We start from the raw sequence: 24,495 nt of genomic DNA on the forward strand, positions 1-24,495 counted from the left end.
CCACATCCTCCTCTTCTTCTTCTTCTTCCCTTGTCTCTTCCTCTTCATAAGCAGACAGAAGGACAGTGTTAGACAAACAGATGTCAGGGGAAATACAGCACATCAGCTCCTTATTGGACGTCCTCTGACAGGACACCAAACCTGTAGCCTGTGGCTCTGTTGACAGTGTCGAGATTTCTTATGAGATCTGATCCGAGGGAGTTGACACGCTGAACTCTGTTTGCCCTTCAGTATTAGTTTGTCGGACAAAGCCAGGGAAGACCAGACTTCGACCAAACACATGCAAGTGAGAGGCAAACAAGCATGGCCCAACATTACATCTGATTGTTGATGTTGATTCTGTCCCAGGGAGTCTTAATCTATAGAATCAATTAGACAATAAGGTAATAAACATCTCAACAGCACTGTTTATTATCTCATTATGTCAGTTTTGCTTTACTTGTTTCTTTTAAATATATATTCTAATCCTGTAAAAGACACTCAAACAACAGATATGTTGGGCGGCTGTGGCTCAGTGGGTAGAGTCGGTCGTCTATCAATCGGAAGGTTGGCGGTTCGATCCCAGCCCCGGCAGTCACATGCCGAAGTGTCCTTGAGCAAGACACTGAACCCCGAATTGCTCCCTCTGTTGTTCAGAGGTGTGTGAATGTGAATGAATGAGAATAGCTAACACTGATGGTCCCTCACTACATAGCAGCATCTACCATCAGTTAGTGAATGGGTATGAATGGGTGAATGTGACGAGTAGTGTAAAAAAGCGCTTTGAGTGGTCAGAAAGACTAGAAAAGCGCTATATAAGTACAAGTCCATTTACCATTTACCAATCCATCCATATGTACTAAAATGAAAATAAACATCAGCATAGTAGAGGCTCTACTGGTTTCCTCTGCAACTGTGAGGGTGTTTTTTGCAAGATTCAGCAAAAACACAACTATAGTCAGAGATAACGTCATACAGCAGCAATGTTGACTGTCTGCCGGTGGAGCATGTGGTATGAAAGTTTTTCAACCTACAAACTCTGAAAATGTGACAAATGAGGACAATATAGAAAGAAAGGCATGTGTTTCTTTCCTCACAGCAGCATCTAATCCACTCACCAGAAATGGTGACTGAGTGGTTTGTAAAGCAGGAGAAAGAAACGAGCTGCATGTCAGTTCTTTCTTCGAAACGGAAAAGTTTTAAGTTTAAATAATCTTTGTTTCATTTCTTTTTTTTTTTTACAATAAATCACAAAACTGTTCACATGCATTTTCAGAATACCATCTTTTTTTTTTTGCATTGCTTCAAATATTATTTAGACTTCTGTGAAATAAGACGTTTGAAGTGGGCTGAAGATGAATGTTATCCAAGCTATTGGAACCTGTACTTTCTAGCACGCACATTCTGTATGTGTGTGGTTGTGTTTGTGGATGGTTGGTGGGATTATAAAGACAGACTTTTTTAGATTACTTGATCTCACCTAGTTTTGTTTGGTTCATTTGGTCAAAATAACTTTTTCCTGTCTCACATGTAGACATTTTTCTTCCTTGCACATTGTAAAAAGTAAGATAAAATACTGAAAATGCTACAATTATTACATATAAATAGACGTGCATTAAAAATACAAAAGGTTTTAAATGCATCACATTTCAATACTCAATACTTTCAATAAAAAACATGAACATTTTCCCTTTTTTTTGGCTAATCAATACATTAATATACTGTTCAGTAATGTAATCAGACCAATTAATTTGTTCTTACAAGCAGTCTGACTTATTGCTGCGCCAAAAGTTGAGTTATCTATGTAATTTTCACTGATCTTATACTGCTTGTTGTCTTTTTCAAAAACACAGATCTCATAGGATCACCTACAAAAATGACAAAGTTGAGGTTTTTCTTAAGCTCTGGCATTTGTTTCATTTCATCCTGCAAGCCCCTAAGATATTACTCCAACCTTCCTTGAAAGGTCAAGCCTCTGTAATTCATCAGTAGATAATAAGGCGTATGAAGAATAAAGGTATACAACTGTTTAAATAATAAGCTTTTTATCCAATTTATTCTAAGTAAGTTAAGGCCTCTGCTAATATTTTTAAACATTGTTTGTAAGACAGCGTGTTGAATTCATAAGTGGCTTTTGTTGTTTCTTAATGCAGTCATGGCAATCGTGTTTCCTCGGTTTGACTCCAGACTAAAGAGACAATCACTCTAATATTTGTCACTCGACTGGTCTCAGTGCAGATTGGTTATTATTCTGCGAGTGTTTGCCTTTATTAATACCCGTACACTTCTATTAGGAGTCACAACAAGCATGTAATTGTGTTGCTAATTAACTGGTCAGCCTATCACCCACCTCATTAAGGGTCAATGACACAATCCAGCATGATGTTGTTCACAAAGAGATGACTGCACTGTTTTGTAATTGGATTGAAGATTTCCTATTCTACAGTCATAGCTGTTAAACACCTGACACCTGCCTTCTTGTCCTCCGATCTTCTCTCAGTAGAGTCTGTTTCTTTCTTATGTTATTCTTCCTCTTCTTTTTCAAGGTGTTTCTGGCAATGATGGCTCCCCAGCAGGTGCAGCAGCTTCTGTCGCCCAACCAGCTGCAGGCTCTGATTCAACAGAAGCAACAAGCTCTAATGCTTCAGCAGGTATTAAAGCAAAATAACACTAATACAACAACAACTTCATAATACCCTACATACCCTACCCTACATCAAAATACAACTAATATTTCCCTTAAAGCAAACTAAAACAACTTAGAGTAAAGCAACCAACATTAGCCGCAAGTGTTGGTTAGCTAGTTAGCTAAGTTGTTTTAAATTAAAACTTAATCAGATAATGTTATTTGATCCAATTTGTAATAATACATACTTAGCATGTTTAAATGAATTCATAAATAAAATAATTATCTAAATTATATCGTTTACTTATATCAATAGTCATATTTGCTAGCTAGCTGGTAACTTTAGCTTGATAGTACTGTGAGTTGTTTGAAAATGATTTGTGTATAATGATGTGTGTAATACAACTATCCTAAATTATCTTTAGCAACACTTGAAAGAGTTCTACAAGAAGCAACAACAACAGATTCACCTGCAGCTGCTTCAACATCAGCCCAGCAAGAAGGTTAAAGAGGTCAGCAGTTAATTTAACTTCAAGATTTTTGCCCAGTTAGTTTGATTGTTTTGTACTGAAGCTGCATATCCATCTGAGAGCAAAAGTGCTATTGAGTAGGTAGTAAAAGAACTGATACCCTATGTGTAAGAGAAGAATTTTATTAACCTTTATTTAACCAGGTAAAAAAACCCACTGAGATCAGGATCTCTTTCACAAGGGTGACCTGGCCAAGAGGTCAGCAGCACATGTCATAAAAACACTTACACAAAAATGACAGCACAAATTTAGAACATACAATTTATAGATGCATAATGTTTTACAATATGAATAAGATGTGTGGAGGCAAGAAAAGTGAGTAGAGCTTCTTATGACTGCCGCCTCACGTTTTCAGTGACATGTCTCATTTTCTCTGTCTTCGTCCTGCAGCTCCCAGCACAGCAGCTTGTGTTCCAGCAACTCCTTCAGCTCCAGCAGCAGCTTCTGCACAGACCAACCCTGTCCTCCCCTGCCCTTTCTCCAGGTCACTGTGTTTAACATTTTACACTAAAGTTTTTCGTCTTTGTTCTACCTCTTTTTTGCAGTCCATTTGATAAGGCGTGTTGATGTCAGCTAGTTAATTTCTTGTGGGCCTTTTGTATTTCTGTTGAGTGTTTCATCTGTAAATATGTTTGCAAATCTGACACTGAATTAACTGTAGGGTCATATAAGAAGCTGTATGATAACACAGAGACAAAAATATGGATTGGGCATATATTTGATATGATTTTGTCAGAGAGAAAACGTTTGTTAGTTTTGGATCTAGCGGCAACCTCCGGTCTTAAAATATGAAGCCCATGTGGAAGTGTTATAAACTGCAGTTCATCTCGAGCGTCCACTTGAGGCTGGCTGCAGAAACACCAGAAACCACATACACACCCATTCAAAAAAGACGATCTTTGCAGCAGAAATAAATATGTTTACAGCCTGGTTCAAAAAACAGTTTAGGTCTGAGTAGCTAATTTCTCTATTGGCACACACTGTACAGGGGGTACATTTTTTTATAACTCAGTATTTTCAAAGATATTAAACTTACAAGTTTTGCCTAAATAAGGACATGGTTGAATTGATTGACAGGCGGGCACCCTGTAGCTGTTAGCAAAAAGGCTAAAGGCCCGCCTCTTTACCTCACGCTATTGACGATAGGCTTCAAATCTGAGCTTCAGGAACAGATGGGTGAAGTCACGGATACTACATTCATTTTTTTATACAGTCATAGTTTGGATCACTTCATGGGGAAAAAAACAACAAAAAAACAACTGAAATCTTGAAGCAAAGAAATCCTCCTTGCTGAAATTGTAGCTGTGACAATTATAACTGGATTACAGTGACTACAGTATCATCAGTCCATAAGAGATGAAAAAGTGAGAGATGCACAGTCTAACAGCAAAACTGTTCCCACTGTAGATTAAATATCATAATTTGGGATCAATAAGTCACTGAGCTATTTGCATGCATGTCTGCTGTCTCTCGTGTTTCTTATGTGTAATATGAGGGGATAATTTATTGAGCAACATGTAAAACTACAGATTAGAGATCTGAATGTCCTGTGTGTTTTTCACGTGTTTTTAGGTGCACTTTGCCCTGCAGAGATGCAGCAGCTATGGAAAGAGCTCACCAATGAACTAACTGAGGAGAAAACCTCCTGTAAGGTCAAGCAGGACTCTGCTAACAACCCAATGTCAACAAAAGTCTCAAAGAAAGTGAAGGCGGACCAGCAGCAGACTTCTCCCCCTCGCAGGGCAGAATGGTACGATACGTCTGTGTGTGTGCTGTTAATGTGCGAGCTGAGATGAGACTGCCTTTTTTTTTGTAAACATCAAAGACTCGTCATCTGTAGACGTTTTCTTTCTCTGGAGGTGCGGGCGGGGAGGTGTTTGCTTTTGAGGCGAGACTTCACTTTTAATTCCCCTCGGGACCACATATTTTGTCTTGTTTGTTTGCTTTGTGTTCCGCCACCTGAAGTGGTTCAAGCAAAAGAAAAAGTTTACACGACTTCATGTCCCAAATCAAAAGTAAATAGTTCTCCATTTATTTCTCCGTGCTCTCTTCCACCTCTCTCTGTCAGTTTCTGCTACCTGCAAAGAAAACAAAAAGCTTCTGTGTGTTTTATTACTGTCGTCTGACTGCTGTGTTTTTAATCTTAATAATACCTTTACTCTTCTTCCCTTCATCCTCGTCTAGTGCTGTAAAAGCTGACCGCACTGCTACACACGCTCTCTACACTCACGGTGTGTGCAATTGGCCTGGATGTGAGTGGGTGTGTGAAAACCTCAGCCAGTTTATCAAGTAAGAGTTTACTCCATCCTAATGCAGATCACTTTTCCATTCTATATGCCTTTTCTGCTCATAATTCAAAGTTATGCTCTGATACATTTATGGTCCTGGTTTCGTCTTAACATGATTGTCACAGGAATATGCATCCATTGTTCTGACATTAATATGTTTTCAAGTCACTCAAGGTCACCTTACAGAGAGTAAAAGCAGTCATCATTAAAATATCATTAAAACAGAAGATCAACATAAAAACAAGTGAAGTGCAGAGTGTCCAGTTAGAGGGAATATGCTAATTTGAACAGGTGAGTTTTGAGTTGGTATTTGAATGATGTGATGGAGTCTGACTGTCTTATGTGTGGGGGGAGGGAGTTCCAGAGTCTTGGTGCTGAGCAGCTGAATGCTCGGGCACCCATGGTACTGAGGTGAGATGTTGGGATGGTTAGCAGTCCAATTAAACACATGTAGGTCAAACAACCCTTACAGATATTGACATGTAAAGGTATTTCCTGAACTCTTTATCAGGCGAGTAAAAGTAATCAGTCTGCTGCACAGAAATAACAATTTTAAGCTGTTCACCACATTACAGTCTTAAACTATATTAACTCAGGAAACAGAAGTTAAAAATCTCTGTGCTTCACTTTTGAGAAATAAGAATAATGATAAAGAAATGATAAATTATATTTCCTTATATGTACAAAACTGTAAAAAATACCTTTCGAGGGAATGCTGTTGGTATTTTTTGGGGGGTTGGTGCAAAAGTAAAATAAATGAGACACTGCTTTTGCAACTATCAAATATTCTCCTTACTTGTTGCTTGCAAATAACCTAAGGAACTTAAATATCTTGTGCATGATGCATCTGTGTGGCTCATTGGTAGCGTTGGCAGCACCCAACACATAGCCGAGCCCTTAGCTGTTAGCTCTTTGGTGCATCTGACCCCCTTATATTCCCTTGTTCACAACACTATCTGTAATAAGCAAAAGCCAAATAAACTTTAAAAAGTATTTATCCTGTATGAAAATGTATGCAGCTGAAACTAACACTAAAAAACAAATCAATCGATCTTTGTTTGAATAGTGCCAAATAACAAACTTATCTCAAGACGCTTTCACAAACAGAGCAGGTCTAGACCGTACTCTATGTTCTATTATTAACAAAGACCCAACATCAAGACAGGATAAGTTCCAGTCCCATCTTACAGACATGACTCAGTCTGACAAGGACAAACTTCCTTTAACAGGCAGAAACCTCAAGCAGGACCAGACTCATGTTAGACACACATCTGCTGAGACTGAGTTGGAGTTGGAAAGAGGGATAGAGGAGATGAAGAGAGAGAGATGATAGTGGTGAGATGGATAGTAGATAGAAGAATACAGTGGGAGAGTAAATTAAAGTGTTAATTTGCATGCAGGAGTTATAGTACTGTTTAAAGACTTCTTCATGTTGGAAGAAAATTAGGCTTTTCTGATCTAAGCTTGACAGAATTGGAGTAAACTGGGGATACAAAGTCAGTCAGCCTGTGTTTGTTATAACTATGGCGTCCTACAATGTTAAAAAAATAAATAAAACATGTCTATCAAATCTCCCCTGCAGCCCAATCCACTTTACTGCTATCAATATAAACATTTAGCTTTTCAAAATTGAGCATATCTTGGCGAAGAAAGCACTAAAATCATGCAGGAGTGTCCTGAACGAGCGTTTTGACAGATGTTGACAGGTTTTAATTGTTTGTAGCAGAACCTTAAAGACTTCCATTATTTGTTACTTCAAAGATACTAATATTCATTAACTGACCCTGTTTGTGTTTCAGACACTTAGGCAGTGAGCATGCTCTGGATGACAGGAGTACAGCACAGTGCAGAGTCCAGATGCAGGTGGTTCAGCAGCTTGAGCTTCAGGTATGCACAACTTCTGTTAAGACATCCAAAAACTTAGATCCATTGCTGATGGAAAGTTTGGGTTGCACAGGTTTCTTAATTTAAAAAAAATATCTACAATGATATTCATAGTTTGCTACACTGGATTTTTTCTCTGAGTTGATTTGAATTTTCTGCTAAAACACACATGCAGCCTTTCTCCTGATTTTTGACACAGCAGAGAATTGTTCTTTGCAATATTTGTTTGGTTCACAGCCTTCCATTTCAGATATATTTGTTCACTGTCTTGTCCCTTTTTTCTCCTCCAACAGCTCTGCAAAGAACGAGATCGTCTGCGAGCGATGATGGCTCACCTTCACCTGCCGTCTTTAGAAGCTCAGTCAATCTCTGCACCGGCGCGTCTGCAGTCACCACAATCTGATACGGCTGCTGACCCACGTGATCTGCAGGTAGATAATGTTCAGTAATGGTAGTGTGAGCAACAAAGACGAAGTATGTGATCCGTAAACTGAACGGCATGTTGGAGAAGTAAGCAAAACTCAAGTCATTTAGTGGCAGAGAGTGGAAGTGTAATCGACCTGGAGACTTTCAAAGATAATGAAACACAGGGGCATATAAAGGGTAGAGATGAAGCGTGGAAATACCTGGCCTCCATTCAAAAGTTGAATCGCACCTGATCTTGAAGGCATTTCTTTAAAAGTGTGACTTTTTGTTCCTTTTCACCATAACTTTGAAATGTTTTGTGTAGATATCCACTCCTTTTGAGTGCCTCTCACATGAGGATGTGAGTCCCAGGTGCTTTAGTCTCCCTTCCTTTCCTTTCCTCTTCCAGCTGTTTGCACCAGATGTCTGCCTTTGTGCTTCCAGACAGCAGACATGCTCTTGATAATGTGGAAGCTAATCATTTGTTAATCTTGCAAATATTTCTCCGTAATCACAACACTCACCAAACAATTTCACCCTTTAATTAACAATAATTGGCTTCCCTCTTCTGTTGATATTAGCGGGATCACCTCTGAGGAGGCGCATCAAATCGCTCTGTTACACTCCCCCTCCTCTGTTTTGATTCCCCGTCAGTTTCTTTGTTAACTTCCGTCGTCTGCTTGTGTCGCCCTCAGCTCGGTTCAGTGTCAGTCACAAACAGCCTGTCCTCGCTGAGCCCGTCACACTCTGCCCAGGTGTCTCCCCAACCTCTGGGACGGGTCAGCACTCCTTCCTTGGCTTGTGAGGAAGAGTCTACTCAGACGTCATGTATCGGGGCCATGAGACATCATCATCACCCACTGGCTTACCTGCTGTCTACAGGTAAACAAGTCACTAATAACTGATTTGAGCAGAAATTAAAACTCTCTTTTCCTTCAGCTTACACTCACTGTGTTTTGTCTTGTTTCAGAAAATGAGTACGAGCTCTACAGGAACACAGACATCAGACCACCTTTCACCTACGCAACACTGATACGACAGGTACAGTGAGATGGAAACGAAGAGATTCTTTTTCATCTTAACTTTGAATATTGTTTTAAGCATTGAGATGTAATATTTTAGCACAGCATCTAGATGTTCTCGTCTTTAGGCTTTTTTTTCTTTAGGCTTTTGTCAATTTTGTGTTCCTTTATCTTCTGACTGTTAACATCTCACTATTGGAGGTAATGCTGAAAAAGAAACAATTCTTTTCACCATTAGAGTTCTTTAGAGACATGTTTTGCTTGTTTGGTGGATAAATAGACATTTTTGAAAATGTTGTTCACTGTTTCCAAAAGGCAGCACTGCTGTTCTCAAACGTCTAGTTTTGTCCACAAGCTTTAAGATATCCAGTTTGATATCAAGGAGGACAATAACAGGAAATTAATCACACTTGAGAAGTTAAGAGAAGATTATTTGGACATTTTCTACAAAAAATATTTCAAACAAAGGCATTTTATCAAAACTGAAGCCAACTAATTTAATATTATGTATCTTTATCAAAAGAGTTGGCCATGCAGGCTTATTTATTTAGTTTAATTTTACTTCTAAAGCTGAAACACCAACATAAAACTAATGGAAATAATTTTAACAACTGATTTATAATATAAACAAATAAATAAAATGTCCAGTTTCTTAAATGATTGTTTTCTAGTTCTTTAAGTTTTCAATGGCAGAAAATCAAACATCTTTGTTTCTGGACCAGTGATGGTTATTAATGAAGAATCTAAACATGTTAAGTTGCTTTTGCCTGTTTCTTAAGGAATTTTTAAAATCAAATAATTGATTTTAAAAAAAACACATGGATAAATAATGATAAATGAAAGACCTTATAAACAGCTTCACTTCTTCCTTGTTTAAGTGTGGTGAACATCATCTGTGAATGTTGATTCATAGATTTGAAAAGCAAAAAGAATTTCAAGTTTTGTAACTTCCTCTCCTTTCTTGGATAAATAGTTGAAAATTAAGGGTTTAAATTTAATCTTGTGCACTATATGTTTCCCCTCCATCTTCAGGCGATCATGGAGACATCAGATATGCAGCTCACACTGAACGAGATATACAACTGGTTCACGCGGACGTTCGCTTATTTCCGCCGAAACGCTGCCACATGGAAGGTATCACACACTCACAGATAATCACCTCCCTGATCCCACTGTGTGTCGTACCTGATTTATGCAGCACATGCTCACTAATGATCCTCTCCACTCCCTGATTTTTCTGTGGATCAGAATGCAGTGAGACACAACCTCAGCCTGCACAAGTGTTTTGTGCGTGTGGAGAACGTGAAAGGCGCCGTGTGGACGGTGGACGAGGTGGAATACCAGAGGAGGAGATCCCAGAAGATCACGGGGTACAGTAGATCACTCTCTGTACATCACAGCGCTCTAATGAAGGCGTCCACAAAGAGTGACAACTCATGTAATTCAATAAAAGTGAGACGGCTTCATTGTCAAAAAGGGCTGCAGCAAAGATACTCAAACATCTGCCTCCAACATGCATCAACCCCACAGAGGCAATGCACGTAAATCTCTTCTGAGATATCAATCAAAGTGTGGAGACTGGTACAAAAAAATACAAAATGAAACTCTATCTGACTACGAAAAATGTCTGCACATGCCATCTAAGTATCAGAGGCAGAAAAATACCAGAGTTTATCCTCAAAGGGAGAGCATGAGGTGCTTTAAAGCAGACTCTCAACACTTCCTCTCACCTTGAGCTTTTAAAACTTAATTTCTTCATAACATGTGAAAACACAATTTTGGTGACTGTAAAAAAAAAAGTTTTTTATGTTTATTTTTTTTAAGAGTTTTGTAGTTTTTTTTTAATGTGTCACCAGTCTCAGTGTCCTGCTTAATTATGCTCGTAATATCAGCAAGGTGTTTGACATCAGTGTTGTCATCATCAGCAAATTCTACAAACTGTGTCTAATTCAATGTAAGATAAGTCAAGTCAGAGTTGATTATATAGATTATATACATTTTAAAACAACTGCTGTTGACCAAAGTGCTGTACAAGTTCAAAATCCCAATTGTAATAAAAGCAAATATTATTTAAAAATAATAGACATTAATAACACAACAAAATAGCCATAATAAATAAAGCAAAATAAAATGTTGGGATGTCTCGCTCAACAGATATTAAAAGCCAACGCAAAAAGGTGTGTTTTAAGCAAAGATGAATTGCTAGAAATAAAAAAGTCCCTGATCTGCAGTGAAGTATCTGTTTCTGTCTTTGGTTAAAGGTGTCAGTAAATTGAAAACAAATATAACTACACTGATCCTGACGACAACTTTAAGACTTCAGTTGAGGCTGCGTTCTGATAATAATTGTGTCTAAATGAACATGTGAATAACAGACCTCGCCTCAAACTAATGTTGCCAAGAGATGTATTATGATGAGCTCACCTTTGTCATCCTGCAGGAGTCCATCACTGATCAAACACGTGTCCTCCAGCCTGAGTTTTGGGACTGTCCTAAATGCTGGATTGAAGGTGAGAGTTATTAAGATTTCCTTCAGCTGTAGCTTTTTAACTTCCTGGGTTTGAACTAATTAAAGCCACTGTTTGATTCTGCATGTTCTTTTCACAGACAGCACTGGCTGAGGCTTCTCTGCCAGGATTGAAGAGGGACTGTGTTAACAGAAACTCCAAGAGTCAGAACAAAGGAATGAACAGGCACAGCATCCAGCAGTAAGATTTGTTCACTTTACTCTTTAAAAATAATGAACATGAATGGCGTGCAGCTGATTCAAATGTGTTTGTGTTTACCAGCAGGTCTCTTTTCCTTAAAGATGAAGCTCTGACTTTGACTGACCAAGGATCTCTGATGGCGACAGTCAAAGCAGCCGATCTGCAGGACGAGGCCGAGAATGATGAGGAAGATTTTTATGAACTCGAATGACAAAAGTTCGGTTCAAACTTAAAACAGTCGACTGCAAAGACAAAGAGATGTATCCCACTGTTTATTGTTTTCACTTGAGTTTGTTGTCTAAAAATCTCAAACAAATTACAAATTAATTTGGTCTAATTAATTTAAAATTGGCACCATTCAGAGCAGTGATTGGTTATATGGTTTATCCACTCACACTCTCAGATACTAATCTGAATTTGTCATCTGTGAAAGACGACGTCAGCAGGACTTGTCTTTTGAAAAAATATTTGATCCTCTAGGAAAAAGAAGTGAAATATTATTGTGATCAGTTAAACATTACATTTCTTTTACACTAACAGGCTCAATGTTTGATCAAGGATTGAAATGTTTCCGTTAAAGGTGCAGTGTGTAAGTTTAACGGCATTCAGCAGAGTAGATTTGGTAGAAATTAAATATAATTTCTTAAATATGTTTAATTGAGTTTATGATCACCTGAATATAAATCACATTGTTTTTGTTCACTTAGAATTAGTCTTTTATATCTACATAAGGAGCGGGTCCTCTACCACGGAGGCCGCCATCTTGAACCACCATGTTTGTAGGACAGAATGGATGTTCCCATTTCTACACACTGTACCTTTAAATACTGGATTCAATTTGTTCAAAGCTGCAAAATTGCCGACATTTGAACATCCCTGTCTTATTTAAATGAGAAAAAAATGCATCTTCAACACTCATCAAATTTAAGTAACTAAAAAAATGTCTGTTTCTGTTAATTTGGGGAAGAATAAGTCAATAAGTGTCCACATGAATAATCATCATGTTGTGTAAATGATACCTTCCAAACACCAAAGTAAATGACGATGTGAGTTAGTAAATTAAAATATTGTCTGGTCATTGTGATAGCTTAAAGAAATAACACAGGCTGAATGAGACTGCTGCATCACTGCTTAAAGAAAGAGGATTTATGTAGATGATATTTGGGGACACATGAATAGTTTGTGCTTCTTTGTCGTCTCTGTACATAGAAAATATCATGTCCTGTGTCTGTTCCTGTTCTTCTGTGTGTGTAACATACAGTGTGTCTTTTATACGGCCCTGCTATAATAAACAACGCTCCAACATTTCATTTATATATATCACGTATTTATCAAAGACGCTGTGAACAAACATCTCCCTCTGTTAAATCCTGTAGCTCAGAAGTGTTGGATTATGTTCATTGTCAATTAATACTCTTTATTTTTGATCGTTGTGATGGCATTGACAAAATGTATTTGATGTAAGCCTTTAAACCGAGCTATAATGTAAGAATTAGACACTAAAAACATCAGGTCACCTGATGGAGTGATACAACATGCTGCCATGATGGATGTTTGAAAATCTGACCGAAATAAAAATGATATTTCTGGTTTCAGTCGCTTCTCATGTTTGTGTGTGTGTAAGCAGATAAACAGAGAACATGGTTAATACATGTCCTAAATAATAACATTTCAAAATCTGTCTGGATTTAATTATGATAACAGACTATTAATAAATATATTTAAACACATTCAGAGTGTATTTACATCATTGCTTTAACACCACATTTATTTTATTTGGTTGTGTGTTTTCAGAGCTTGAGTTAAAGCAACGATTGAGGAAGAGAAAAGGTGCTCATGGCTTTGTACGACATCACGGAGCAATGTCTTAAAACACCAACCACAAACATGAAGACTAAATTACCTCACTATGTTAAAATTGTTCCTTTTAAACACAGTCTTTGTTAATTTTCGAGGTTGTTTCTCTCTTGAAGACGACTAAAAGCATTCTCCTGAGCATTCATGTGTGGAATACTAAAATAAATATTCATGGCTGCATCACTCGGCCTCCTCTTCACAGCGAAGTGAAGCTGTAACTGCAGCCTTCACAATCAAAAAGAGAACAAAGGCCTCACTTTTCACAGCTCCTTGTTTTGACTAATGTCAGTAATTGTCTGGGCTGATAAGCAGTTTGCTTTAAGTTTGCTGTTGCCTCTCAGGGCTTTCCTTTGATTCGCTGTCAGCCCATTAGATGACATTTCCCTCTGATTGCCTCCACACGCTGCGTTCACTGACTGAAAGTTAGCATGGTGCTCGACAACTTCAACAGCGTCACTTAAGTGTTGCTTTGATGTGCCACACACTCACTGCGAGGCGGGCGAGTCAACATGTTTTTTCAACGCGGCACTTTTGACAGCACTTAGTCAACAGCCCCTTAGAAAGGGCTCTGTTCAACGTCTTCATCAACCTGAACTGATGATGACGATGCTGTCGACCAGATGTCTAATATGTTCATGAAATCTGCTTCTGTGAAAACAATATTCCCTCACACAGAGATTAAAATGTCACTGTTTGTGAACAATTATTTATGTAGAGCTATATTTTGTTTTAACTTCTTTATAGTCACAAATTACAGACTACACATGAAGTAGTGTTTGACATACATTTTATGAAGTAAATATGTAGAATATTTGAATTTAGTTTTGTTGATTGCATAGGAATAATGCAATTTGATGCATTTTTCAATACAGAGTATGAAACTGATTTGTAATTTTCATCAGTCTTTACACACAGATCAATTAAAGCTCATGTGAGTAACTTTTGGGTTGTGTTTATTTTGGCACCCCCTTTTGACAAACTGGTACCTCTTATATATTTACTGACTGTATATTAAAAAGGACACCTTATGTGTTCACTGACTGTGAAACCAAAACATTTAGAGCTCCCCCTGCTGACCGGCTGCAGTATTGATCATAAGCCCCGCCTCCTTAATGTTAACAGATGGAAGAAAGGCCTATTAAGTTAAAATACGAGACGAATATATCCATCCATTATCTTGACCGCTTATCCCGTTAGGGGTCACAGGGAGCTGGAGCCCATCCCAGCTGGCTTCGGGTGGAAGGCAGGGTACACCCTGGACAGGTCGCCAACCTATCACAGGGCTAACACAGAGAGACAGACAACCATTCACACACACACTCACACCTACGGGGCAAGTTAGAGTGATCAATCAACCTAAGCATGTTTTTGGATTGTGGGAGGAAGCCTGAGAACCCGGAGAGAACCCACGCATGCACGGGGAGAACATGCAAACTCCACACAGAAAGGCACCTGCCCGGCCGGGGATTCGAACCAGGAACCTTCTAGCTGTGAGGCAACAGCGCTACCCACTGCACCACCGTGCAGCCCTATATTATATTCGAATATGGTTTCTGACATTCTCAGTTCTCATTGTGCTGACTTAAGTGTTCAATTCTTGAGAGGTTTATTTTAACTGTGTTATTTAACTTTAAAAAGAGGATTAGCAGAGTAGAGGAGGACTGGAGAGAGAAAACGTAACAAACACAACTTTCCAAAGGCATGAGTGTCTGCTTCAAATCAACATAAGAATCAGTTCTACTGTGGATTGTACCTGCCTGAAGGATCTTCAATGTTTTAACGGTAAGTTTGATGCATGTTTTGGTTAGCATTGTGGGTGTGGCATCAGTCCCGGGACGCTAACAGCCAGGGTGTTCCTGTACATGCCTTGGCTACACTAGCACAATATGTAAGCGCCTGTGGAGGCAGTCTTTTGGCTTCAAAGATCACAATGGGCCAAAATAAAGTGCTGTTGTCCGTTCTATAGACAATCAATGGTCCAGTTCATGTGTATGTTGTGTTTTATAATTAAAAAAACGTCATCCTGCTGTCTTAAAAAGTCTTACATATCACCTATAAAGAATTTTTCCAATGGAAATGTGAACAAAGTCTATTTTGGCCATGTGTAGTGGATCACTTTGTGTCACCTACAGCATGGTAGGTTATCAGACAATAAAAATGTGTATACTTTGTTGTTGCTGTTTTTATTTTTACTGGGAAATAAGTTATTCCTTTATGTTTGATGTTCTCATATAAGTCATAAGTCAAACTGACAAGGTTATCTGAGTGTGTGTTTATAAGGGAGCAGGGGCGCTTTAATGCATACAGTGTTGAGCTAACACACTTGTGGGGCATGTGTCTCTGTTGTGTTAGGTGACTAAAAGCAGAACAGAGGAACCTAAAGTCACTCACCCCGGCCTCTGCTGTATCTGCTGTTCTGTGATCGACACATTCAGGGCTAACACTCAGGAGTCTGCTCTGAGAAGGGGAGTGTTATTAAGTTGCAAAACAACAAGAAATACACACACACACACGCACACACACACACACAGTCCAGCTCACGGTCTCCTGAGTGGTGACTCAGGCCGGCATGTTGGGTGTTGCTGGAGGTTTCCTGACCTCTGTGTGCGGACAGACGCAGAAGATGTGAACGTTTGAAAAGCGAAACAGAGAAACTGAGCAGTCATGAGTGTGAAACATGTTACCAGGAGACCATTCACCTGTGGACGGGACAGGGGGACTGAGCAGCCCGACTGAAGGCAAGTACACATGATTTAACCCGCATCAGCTGCAAAAGCTTTGATTATTTCAACACATACTAAATACAGATTTTTAAGCTTTAACTGCTGCAACAAAGGAGACATACAGCTAAATCATCACCTCTTATGTTTTCATTTTTTGTCCTGATAATACTAAAAGGTTTCCCTAAGAAACTTCACACCAGGGTAAATGGTAAACCCCAAAACATGACGACATCATTGGACCCTTAAAGTTCCAACTGGAACCTCTTATTTATAGTGAAACAATGCACTATATGACTTTCCAAACATTATACTCCACCAGTCAAAAGTTGGACACGCCTTCTCATGCAAAGGTTTTGATTTATCTTAATTATTTTGGACATTGTAGATTAATACTGAAGACATCAAAACTATGAAATAATCTGGTTTTGCCATAATCTGGATTACAACAGTAGTCAAAAAGGACTATCCACTGTGTACTAACCCTACCTCTGAACAACACAACTGATGGTCTCAAACACATTAAGAAGGCAAGTCATTCTACAAATGAACTCTTGACAAGGCTCATGTTAATTAGAAACCATTCCAGGAGACCACTTCATGAAGCAGACATGTTTTTTGTTCATTAAATAATTCCATATATGTTCTTTCATAGTTTTGATGTCTTCAGTATTAATCTACAGTGTTTCAAATAATCAAAATAAATACAAACCCTTGAATGAGAAGGTGTTTCCAAACGTATAAACAAAAGTAGCAAAAGTCTCCTGAATTTGAAGACTCCTTATACGCACATAGAAAGTAATGTTTCGCTGGTCTTTTTTCTGATTTCTCTTCAGCCAGTGCGTCTTTAAAATCCACACAGGAAACCCTTACAGCATGTGACCCCATTACCAGAGGAAATACCACCCCAACTGACTCCATTAGCAGTAAGTGGAAACCTTGAGAACAATACAGAGACCTAAAGTCATTGTTGGGACTTGATGAGGACTGTGAAAGTAATCAGTGGAAGCACAGCTAGTGAGAAGGTACAGTGTGTACGCTGTTAGATGCTGAGTCACTGTTAGCTGTCTCACAATGGGCTATGGGAAATATTTGATTTAGTAGTTGTTAATAAAGCTTAGTTTCTATAGTTTAAATGCTGAAATTGAATATTTAATTACAAAAAGATCCACTCCTCAACTCTCCAGTCTTACCCTAATATGTCTCTCCTTTGATCCCTAACCCCACTTGAATATTTTCTTTGAGATATCATCTAAATAATATCTCCATTGTGTTCCTGTACTCTCATGATCAAGTGACACAATCTTCTCCCTGTGTGTCTGTTTTTCACTCAGCCCAGCCTCGGCCGGCAGCGGCCCCACCAGCAGAGGCCTCACAGGAGGCAGCAGAGAGTAAGAGGCCCACCTGCTCGCGATGTGGCCTCACAGTCTCAAAGCACAAACTGTCCCCCGTCTCGCCGGCTGTGAGTCGATTGCAGGGATCCAGACTGTCGGTGCACAGCAGCAGCAGCAGCAGGAGGAGCAGGAGCACTAACAGGAGCAGGAGCAGTGTGGCTGAATCCCACCGACCTCCTGCTGGTAAGGAAGATAACGAGACTTAGAGTTGATGAAGCAGGACAGTACAATAAGATCTAAGATTTACATCATGATAAACAGGTACAGTTATCTCTTTAAAGATAAGTACATTTATCAATACTGTTCATTATATTTTCTGCCTTTATCTGTCAGTCTGGATTAACATCAGTATGACAGTGTGGATTCTAAACTGAGCATCAGGCTGATTAGTTGGCCAAACATTGCGAAATTGAATTGGTTGTTGCTTCTATAGTTTATGTTAAAAAGCTTATTTTAGCAATTCTGGACTTCATTTTTTAAACATTGTTAAAATGACTTGATTATTAAAACTTGGACCTAAACCTCGAAATCATACTGCTTCAAAATAAAGCTTTGAAATAAGACTATTAAATTCTCGTAGTTCTAAAGAGCCATCTTTTTAATCCAGCTTGTAATTTGGAGTAATTGTCTAGCCCTATCCAAGGTTTCTATCATGTTATAACAATCATTTTATCCATTTACACTTATCGTCATATTTAACATTTTACATATTTGAATCTATTTCAGTCTCTTTTTCTTTTTAAGCCATAGTATTTTTAACGTTCTGTATTACATTTACGATTTCTAATTTATTTTAGAGCCCAAATTGTTTTTAAACTCATTTAGTTTAAAAAAAATAAATTAAAAATCCTATGTTTATAATAATTTTATGTTCATTGTTCCATCTATTCATTAATTTATTTTATCTTATTTTTTGGTTGCATCTAATGCAGTGTATTTTCTGCCTCTTTGTTCTTTTGAAGCGCTTTGTGCTGCATGCTTTTATGAATGAAAGGTGAAATATAAATGAAGTAGAGTTAATATCTAAATTTACTGCCCTTACCTCTCTGATGCAAAGGTGGCTGTTTCTCTTGAAAACAATCTGAAAAAAACACACAAACACAAAACTGTTATATTTTCATAAAGGTATATTCTTAAGTTTTACAAAACAAAGGGGCTCATTAGGATTGAACTGTCTGTTGATAAGGGTAACTGTGGTACCACTTTGTACTATGCTCAGACTCTGTTCTTTATGTGAATCTCAGGATAAATATTTAACCATTTTCCCAGCAAGTTGCATCATCTATCAATGATAAGACCATTTTTAAAAATGTTTTAACTTTGGTAAAAATTTAAAGAGAAACTCCAACATTTAATCCGACTGTTTGTTAATGCAGAAATCAATGTGGCAGCTAAATCAGTCTGTAGAAAAACTGAATTTGAATCATGATTTTGCACAAAACCACGATATCTATCAACAGACACCAAGTGGTGAACAAACTCTCACTATGAGGAGGCTCAGTGCTGCTGGAAAACACAGGACAGTAATGTAAAAAGGATCTGCTGCTGAGATCACAAATAGTGCTTCATTATCCAGCTTTGTTGGACAGTTTCTGATAATTACAATAAACAAGAATTATTTCAAAGAAAGGAAACTTTCAAAGATAATTCTCATTTTAAAAACAAAGCTGTAAAAAAAGTTTCCCTTAAATACTTTTAAGCTGCACTTTCATCCAGTTTTATCAAAGCGTGCAGCGAGCCACTCCTTGTTTATCATTGTGTTCATGTTGTTATCTCTATGAAGTTGTGCATTAAATCAATACAGTGGCCACATATCAAGCTCCTTTTCATCTACACACATATATAGAGGTATTAGCATAAGTTATGTGCGGGGGGTGTATAATTGGAGCAGCTAAGCAGGAAAACGCTGAACCCCACTCCCCAGGGAATTCTGCCACCTCCTTTTCATTGACTTCTTGGAGTAAACAGGATGAAACAGCTCCATCTGCATGAGCTCACTCTCTCTTTGCTCCTCGTGAGGATGAAAACGGGAGCTGAGTAATAATACAACGGTTAGGATCGCGAAAGCTGCACCGTAACACACCGCTGGGGTTAATGTATGCAATTTCATCTGCACCTAATTTGGTTAGGAGAGCAATTACTGTGTGACAGCTCCTTCCTGGTTGTTGTTCATCACCGGCAGCCTCTGTGGCCTTTTTGATTTTCCCCCGAGGACTGAACGAAGCTCTGTGATTAAGTAAACACAATCACACTTGATCACTGCAGCTGAGTGGTTCCTCTTTTAAGTTCTAGTTGGCACAACAAACAAACATGCCAGAGATTAATTTAGGGTTAATAGAATCATGAGTCCCCTTCTGATGAAGTCTGACAGCTTTTAGAACAAACTGCAGCTTTCTTTGACCTCAGGTTTGATATTTATGAATTAATTATTCTCTCCTCCCCTCACAGACTCCTGCTTACACCTGCTGCTGGCGTGCTTGTTCTGTCAGTGCTCCGTGCTGCTCCTGGGTGTGTTGGAGGCCTGCTCCTCCTGCCTCCACAGCCTCTGCTCCTCCTGCTGCCACGCTTGCGCCCGCTGCTGTTCGGCCGTTGAGGATGTGCCCGTGGAGGAGTTCAATTGCAACGCACACTGCCACTCGGTGTTGTTCGAGTCCTGCTGTGAGCCCACCGAGTGTCTGGAGTTTTGTCTTGAGTGCTGCGAGATCTGCCATCGCAGCTGAGGGGAAGTGGGACCGCTGTGTTCTGTGGACTTTAATACAAGACGTGATGAGACTGAAAGAGAAGATTTACAAGCAATGTGGAAGACTAACTCTACTTTGACAAATCTTGTGACTGAATATCTGTTTTTATGACCAACAAAGTTAGAACAAGCTGGATCAGCTGCCTGAACACTGCAATCCTTCTGGATCACTGATGTTCCTGTGAAATATTCAAACATGGACTTCAACCAATGCAGTCAAGGAGCCTTAATCTGCCTTTATGACTTCTAGCTTCTTAAAATAAAATAAATCATCCATTACTTTGGATAAAGTGCATACTGTATTTGTTTTATGTTCATAAGATAAGATGACTGACACTACTACTACTACTACACAGCCTACTCGTATGACTGTGTCCTGTGGAAATGAAGCCAGTGGGTGATTAGCTTAGCTCAGTATGAATCTCTGTAGATGGGGAAGAGAAGACACTTTTAAGGGTCTTTTAGCCCCCAGAACTACTTTCCCTGGAACTGAAAGGTTCCTGTGCCCCCATTGTTGTCTGAGTTTCCACCGCGGGCTGAAGTCCCTGGTAGATTGTGCAAATCAGGCCAGTGACGTATGGAGAAAAAAAATTATATTAAATAATATTTTGAAATCTCAATAAAAAACTAAACTAGTATGCATTCCCAGGAACTCCCTCTGTGTTTCAACAACTATGTAAACTCCACAAACACCGTTACGTTCAACCGAAAGTCCCAGGACCTTTGAAAAGTACTACCCCACAAGCAGGGGCTTTTCAGGGGGGAGATTATCTACCCTTGAACTAAATTTAGACCCTGGTTCCTCCGGTCGAAACACATGTAGATCAGGGGTAAAGTCCCTAGTTCCTTGGTAAAGTTCCTGTGGTCAAAAAAAACGCCTTTACACTGGTTTATATATGACGCTACATACAAGATAATTGGCTCACCTTTGCCTCAAGGCTGGAAAACTAGCTAGATCGGCTCAAAATCTTCCTATCAAGATCACATCTCACACCTCTGATTAGCACAAGAAGTTTGAATACAAGCGTTGGTTACTTACTTCATTTATTTGCATCATGAAGCTTTGAATTTCTGGCACCTTGTGGTCATCATGAGGTTACCAGGTTGGCTGTCATCTTCCTGTTTCCTGTCTACATGCTGAGCTAACCTAACCACTTTCAGGCTTTGTCCCTGTAGCCCGTAAATGCAGAGGTGTGTGAAAGGTCTCAAAGTTCTCAATTGTCTAAGATAAAATAACACATTCACTGGAAACTTTCTTAACCATCTGTAACAATAATAATATTAAATTGTATTTATATAGCGCTTTTCAAAAACTCAAAGACACTGTACAATTGTTAAAATCAATACAAGCAGGGAACACAAATCAAACAAAACAAAACAACAATACAATCACAAATTAGAAGCTAACTTCAAAAGGTGAGTTTTTAATAGGGATTTGAATGTTGAAGGGTCAGAGCAGTTTTGGATATGAGTAGGGAAAGAATTCCAGAAGGTGGGGGCAACTATGGAGAAGGCTCTGTCCCCCCAGGTTAGGTGCTTGGTTCTGTGAGGTGGAGACAGGAGGTTGGGATGTGAGGAACGCAGGTTATGGGAAGGAGTGTGAAGGTGGAGGAGGTCAGTGAGGTAGGAAGGGGCCTGGTGGTGGAGGGCTTTGTGGGTGAGGAGGATTTTAACTGTATGCGGTAGGGGATGGGGAGCCATTGAAGATGTTGGAGGACGGGGGTGATGTGGTCACTGGAGCTGGTGCAGGTGAGGAGGCGTGCAGCAGAGTTCTGAATGTATTTGCTTATCTGTATCTGTGTGTTTTCAGCTCATTTCATAAATGCTGAAGGGATGCAAAAAAAAGGAGGGATACATTATTTATTTAAACATGTGTAAGTTTGAAGGACCTTTTTAAGACTTTTGTGAAATTGGTAGAGGTGATTCATTCCTCTCTTTAACCTCTTTGGATCAGCACACTGGTTTATACCGGAGCCAGTTTGGGACTCTACTGTTGTTCTTATTGATCGCATTGCAGCACCACCATCCCTTTTTTCATTAAAAGGCATCTAAACTAGAACAAGCTGCGGTGCATTCAAAGTTTTATTCAACAGAAATGTCTCTTGTCTCTACATTAAGGTGCATTTAATGACTTTGACCCAACAAGACCCTGAACCAGAAGGGTTCACATCTTAGCTCAGTTTTGTTTGGGTTCTCATGTCGTAAGATTGCAGGTTTGACTTCTCCCCGCGCGGCTCTTTGCAGCTGAAGAACGGAGCGACAGAAAACTTGTCATCTCTCTCTTGAATCCCTTTTTATATTTGTCATATAAAGCACTTAGAACATAAAAGGATGCTTATTGTCTCCACATCTTGGAAGATCCAAGCGGCCTCCTTTAAAGTCGTCGTGTGAGATGACAGCAGAGAGGCAGAGTAAACAGCCAAAAATAAAACAAAGCGGCGATAAAGACAACGCTGTCAATCTGTCCGGGCGAGCCAAGAGGCTCATTTAAATCACGTTAGAGCGAGTAAATCAAATCTAAGCGTCTCCTTTGCCCATAACACACATGGACTCGGCTAGTGACAAGAAACAGCGCTGACGTCTAATTTAGAGCATGGCGAGCATACAGCAACAAATAAACACTCAGGTTTGTTCCACTTGTCCCCCTCAATTTGTTCTAGCCTTTACCCACAGCAGATGTCTACCTCCACCAATAACAGCCAGTACAGTCAGGGGGAATTCAGAGCTGACATGTGCTGCTCAACAATAATAATAATAAAGTGTTTACAGATAGATGTTTGCATCTGATTTGATTTCTCCAATACAATAAATCATTCTGATGAAAAGGTGACACTTCCACAGCTTTTCATGGTTAAGGGGTAAAAACAAAAACAATTTAAGAACTTTGGCGTGCAGGAAAAGTTATTTTTTAACTTGCTCTCTACAAATTCATAAATCTATAAGAATTGTATTCCTTTAGAGTTCTTTTAGAGGATTTTTATGTCTTTTAAAATATGCTTTATTTCTTTTTAATCTTACCTTGATTTTATGACCTGCTTGTTTTATTTTGCAGCCTGTGTAAATCACTTTGTAACCTGCTTTTTGAAAGAAAGAAAGAAGAAAGAAAGGTACTTTATTGATCCCCAGGGGGGAAATTCAATTTTTTCACTCATGCTATTTTGGACATGCTACACATACAGTTTTTTGGTATATACATACAAATGCACACACATGCAGTGAACATGCTTAGGGAGAGATGTCACAGTGAGGATACTGCCGTCAACCAGCGCACCCCGAGCAGTTGGGGGTTCGGTGCCTTGCTCAAGGGCCCCTCGGCAGTGCCCAGGCAGGTGAACCAGCACCTCTCCAGCCACCAGTCCACTTGCCAAACTTCGTCCATACTGGGACTCGAACCAGCGACCCTTCGGTTCCCAAGCCAAGTCCCTATGGACTGAGCTACTGCCGCCCCATACAGAGCATTTCAAAAACAAAACAAAAAACTTTATAGAACGCAGAAGTGCTGCAGGACAAATGTTGTAACATAGCAGCATTGAAAGCCGTAGAGAAGCACTCTGAAATTGAGAAGCTGAAGGGCAGCACAAAAAACCCGACCCCTTAAACCTGCATTTATTCTCACGGCCAGCAGGGGACGACTCTCCTGGTTTCAGAACGATGTCCTTATCGATTGTGTCGGGCCGGTTGGTGGCGGCCAGCACAGTGACGTCCTGGAGCTGCTCGATGCCGTCCATCTCTGTCAGGAGCTGAGCCAGGACCTGGTCTCCTACACCGCCAGAGCCTGAAGAGCTTCCTCTTTCACCGGCGAGAGCGTCGATCTCATCAAAGAAGACGATGGAGGGAGCGACGGCCCTCGCCTTCCGAAACACCTCTCTCACAGCTCTTTCAGACTCTCCAACGTACAACGAAAAGTGCTCTTAAACTATTGTAACTATTATAATAAGTCAGTGAAAAATGACCTGATATGGAAAAATGCAGACTCCTTTCCTTGGACTGATTTGATGTGAAGCGTGATCAGGTTGCCCCTGTTTTTGCCACAGTGTTGAAGTAATCACGGCTGAGATGGAAATTCGACCAATCAGAATCAAGTAAATAACACAGCTGGGCAATAATAAATCTTTAAATCTTTAAATATTTTTTTCAAGCAAAATTCAGAACTGCTGTCGTCCAGCCTCTTCATTTCGAGGATTCTTGCTACTTCCTTTATTTTAACTACATGATCAAAATGTCAAATCCTGGGAATTCTCAGGCTTGTTTTTGGCATTTCATAAACCGGTTCATTGCTGTATAAAATGAGTCATACGTTGGGGTGTGTAAGTAAAGAACTGTGATTGTGAAAGATCATGAA

The 24,495-nt window shown here is 39.4% G+C and overlaps 2 protein-coding genes across 3 annotated transcripts; both read left to right on the plus strand.

Annotated features, from left to right (window-relative positions):
* The first annotated feature begins 2,422 nt into the window (after positions 1-2,422).
* LOC117814555 (forkhead box protein P2-like) lies at positions 2,423-12,230 on the plus strand. Of its 2 annotated transcripts, none has more exons than XM_034685954.1 (14): positions 2,423-2,630; positions 3,031-3,117; positions 3,526-3,619; positions 4,708-4,885; positions 5,320-5,424; positions 7,223-7,310; positions 7,601-7,738; positions 8,408-8,594; positions 8,683-8,753; positions 9,767-9,868; positions 9,983-10,104; positions 11,175-11,244; positions 11,342-11,442; positions 11,527-12,230. In XM_034685954.1, the coding sequence occupies exons 1-14, from the start codon at positions 2,499-2,501 to the stop codon at positions 11,651-11,653; spliced, it is 1,602 nt and encodes a 533-aa protein (XP_034541845.1). In that variant the 5' UTR covers positions 2,423-2,498; the 3' UTR covers positions 11,654-12,230. The 2 variants fall into 2 exon arrangements, with proteins under 2 accessions (XP_034541845.1, XP_034541844.1); XM_034685953.1 differs by having other exon boundaries at positions 2,426-2,630; positions 11,524-12,230.
* Positions 12,231-15,838: 3,608 nt separating this feature from the next.
* Positions 15,839-20,448, plus strand: LOC117814708 (myoD family inhibitor domain-containing protein-like). Its single transcript, XM_034686181.1, has 4 exons — positions 15,839-16,037; positions 16,856-16,945; positions 17,354-17,596; positions 19,862-20,448. Exons 1-4 carry the CDS (start codon positions 15,977-15,979, stop codon positions 20,131-20,133), a joined length of 666 nt encoding a protein of 221 aa, XP_034542072.1. The 5' UTR covers positions 15,839-15,976; the 3' UTR covers positions 20,134-20,448.
* Positions 20,449-24,495: the final 4,047 nt, after the last annotated feature.

The sequence above is a fragment of the Notolabrus celidotus genome, chromosome 6 (genome assembly GCF_009762535.1).
Source record: "Notolabrus celidotus isolate fNotCel1 chromosome 6, fNotCel1.pri, whole genome shotgun sequence".
NCBI classification, from domain to species: domain Eukaryota; kingdom Metazoa; phylum Chordata; class Actinopteri; order Labriformes; family Labridae; genus Notolabrus; species Notolabrus celidotus.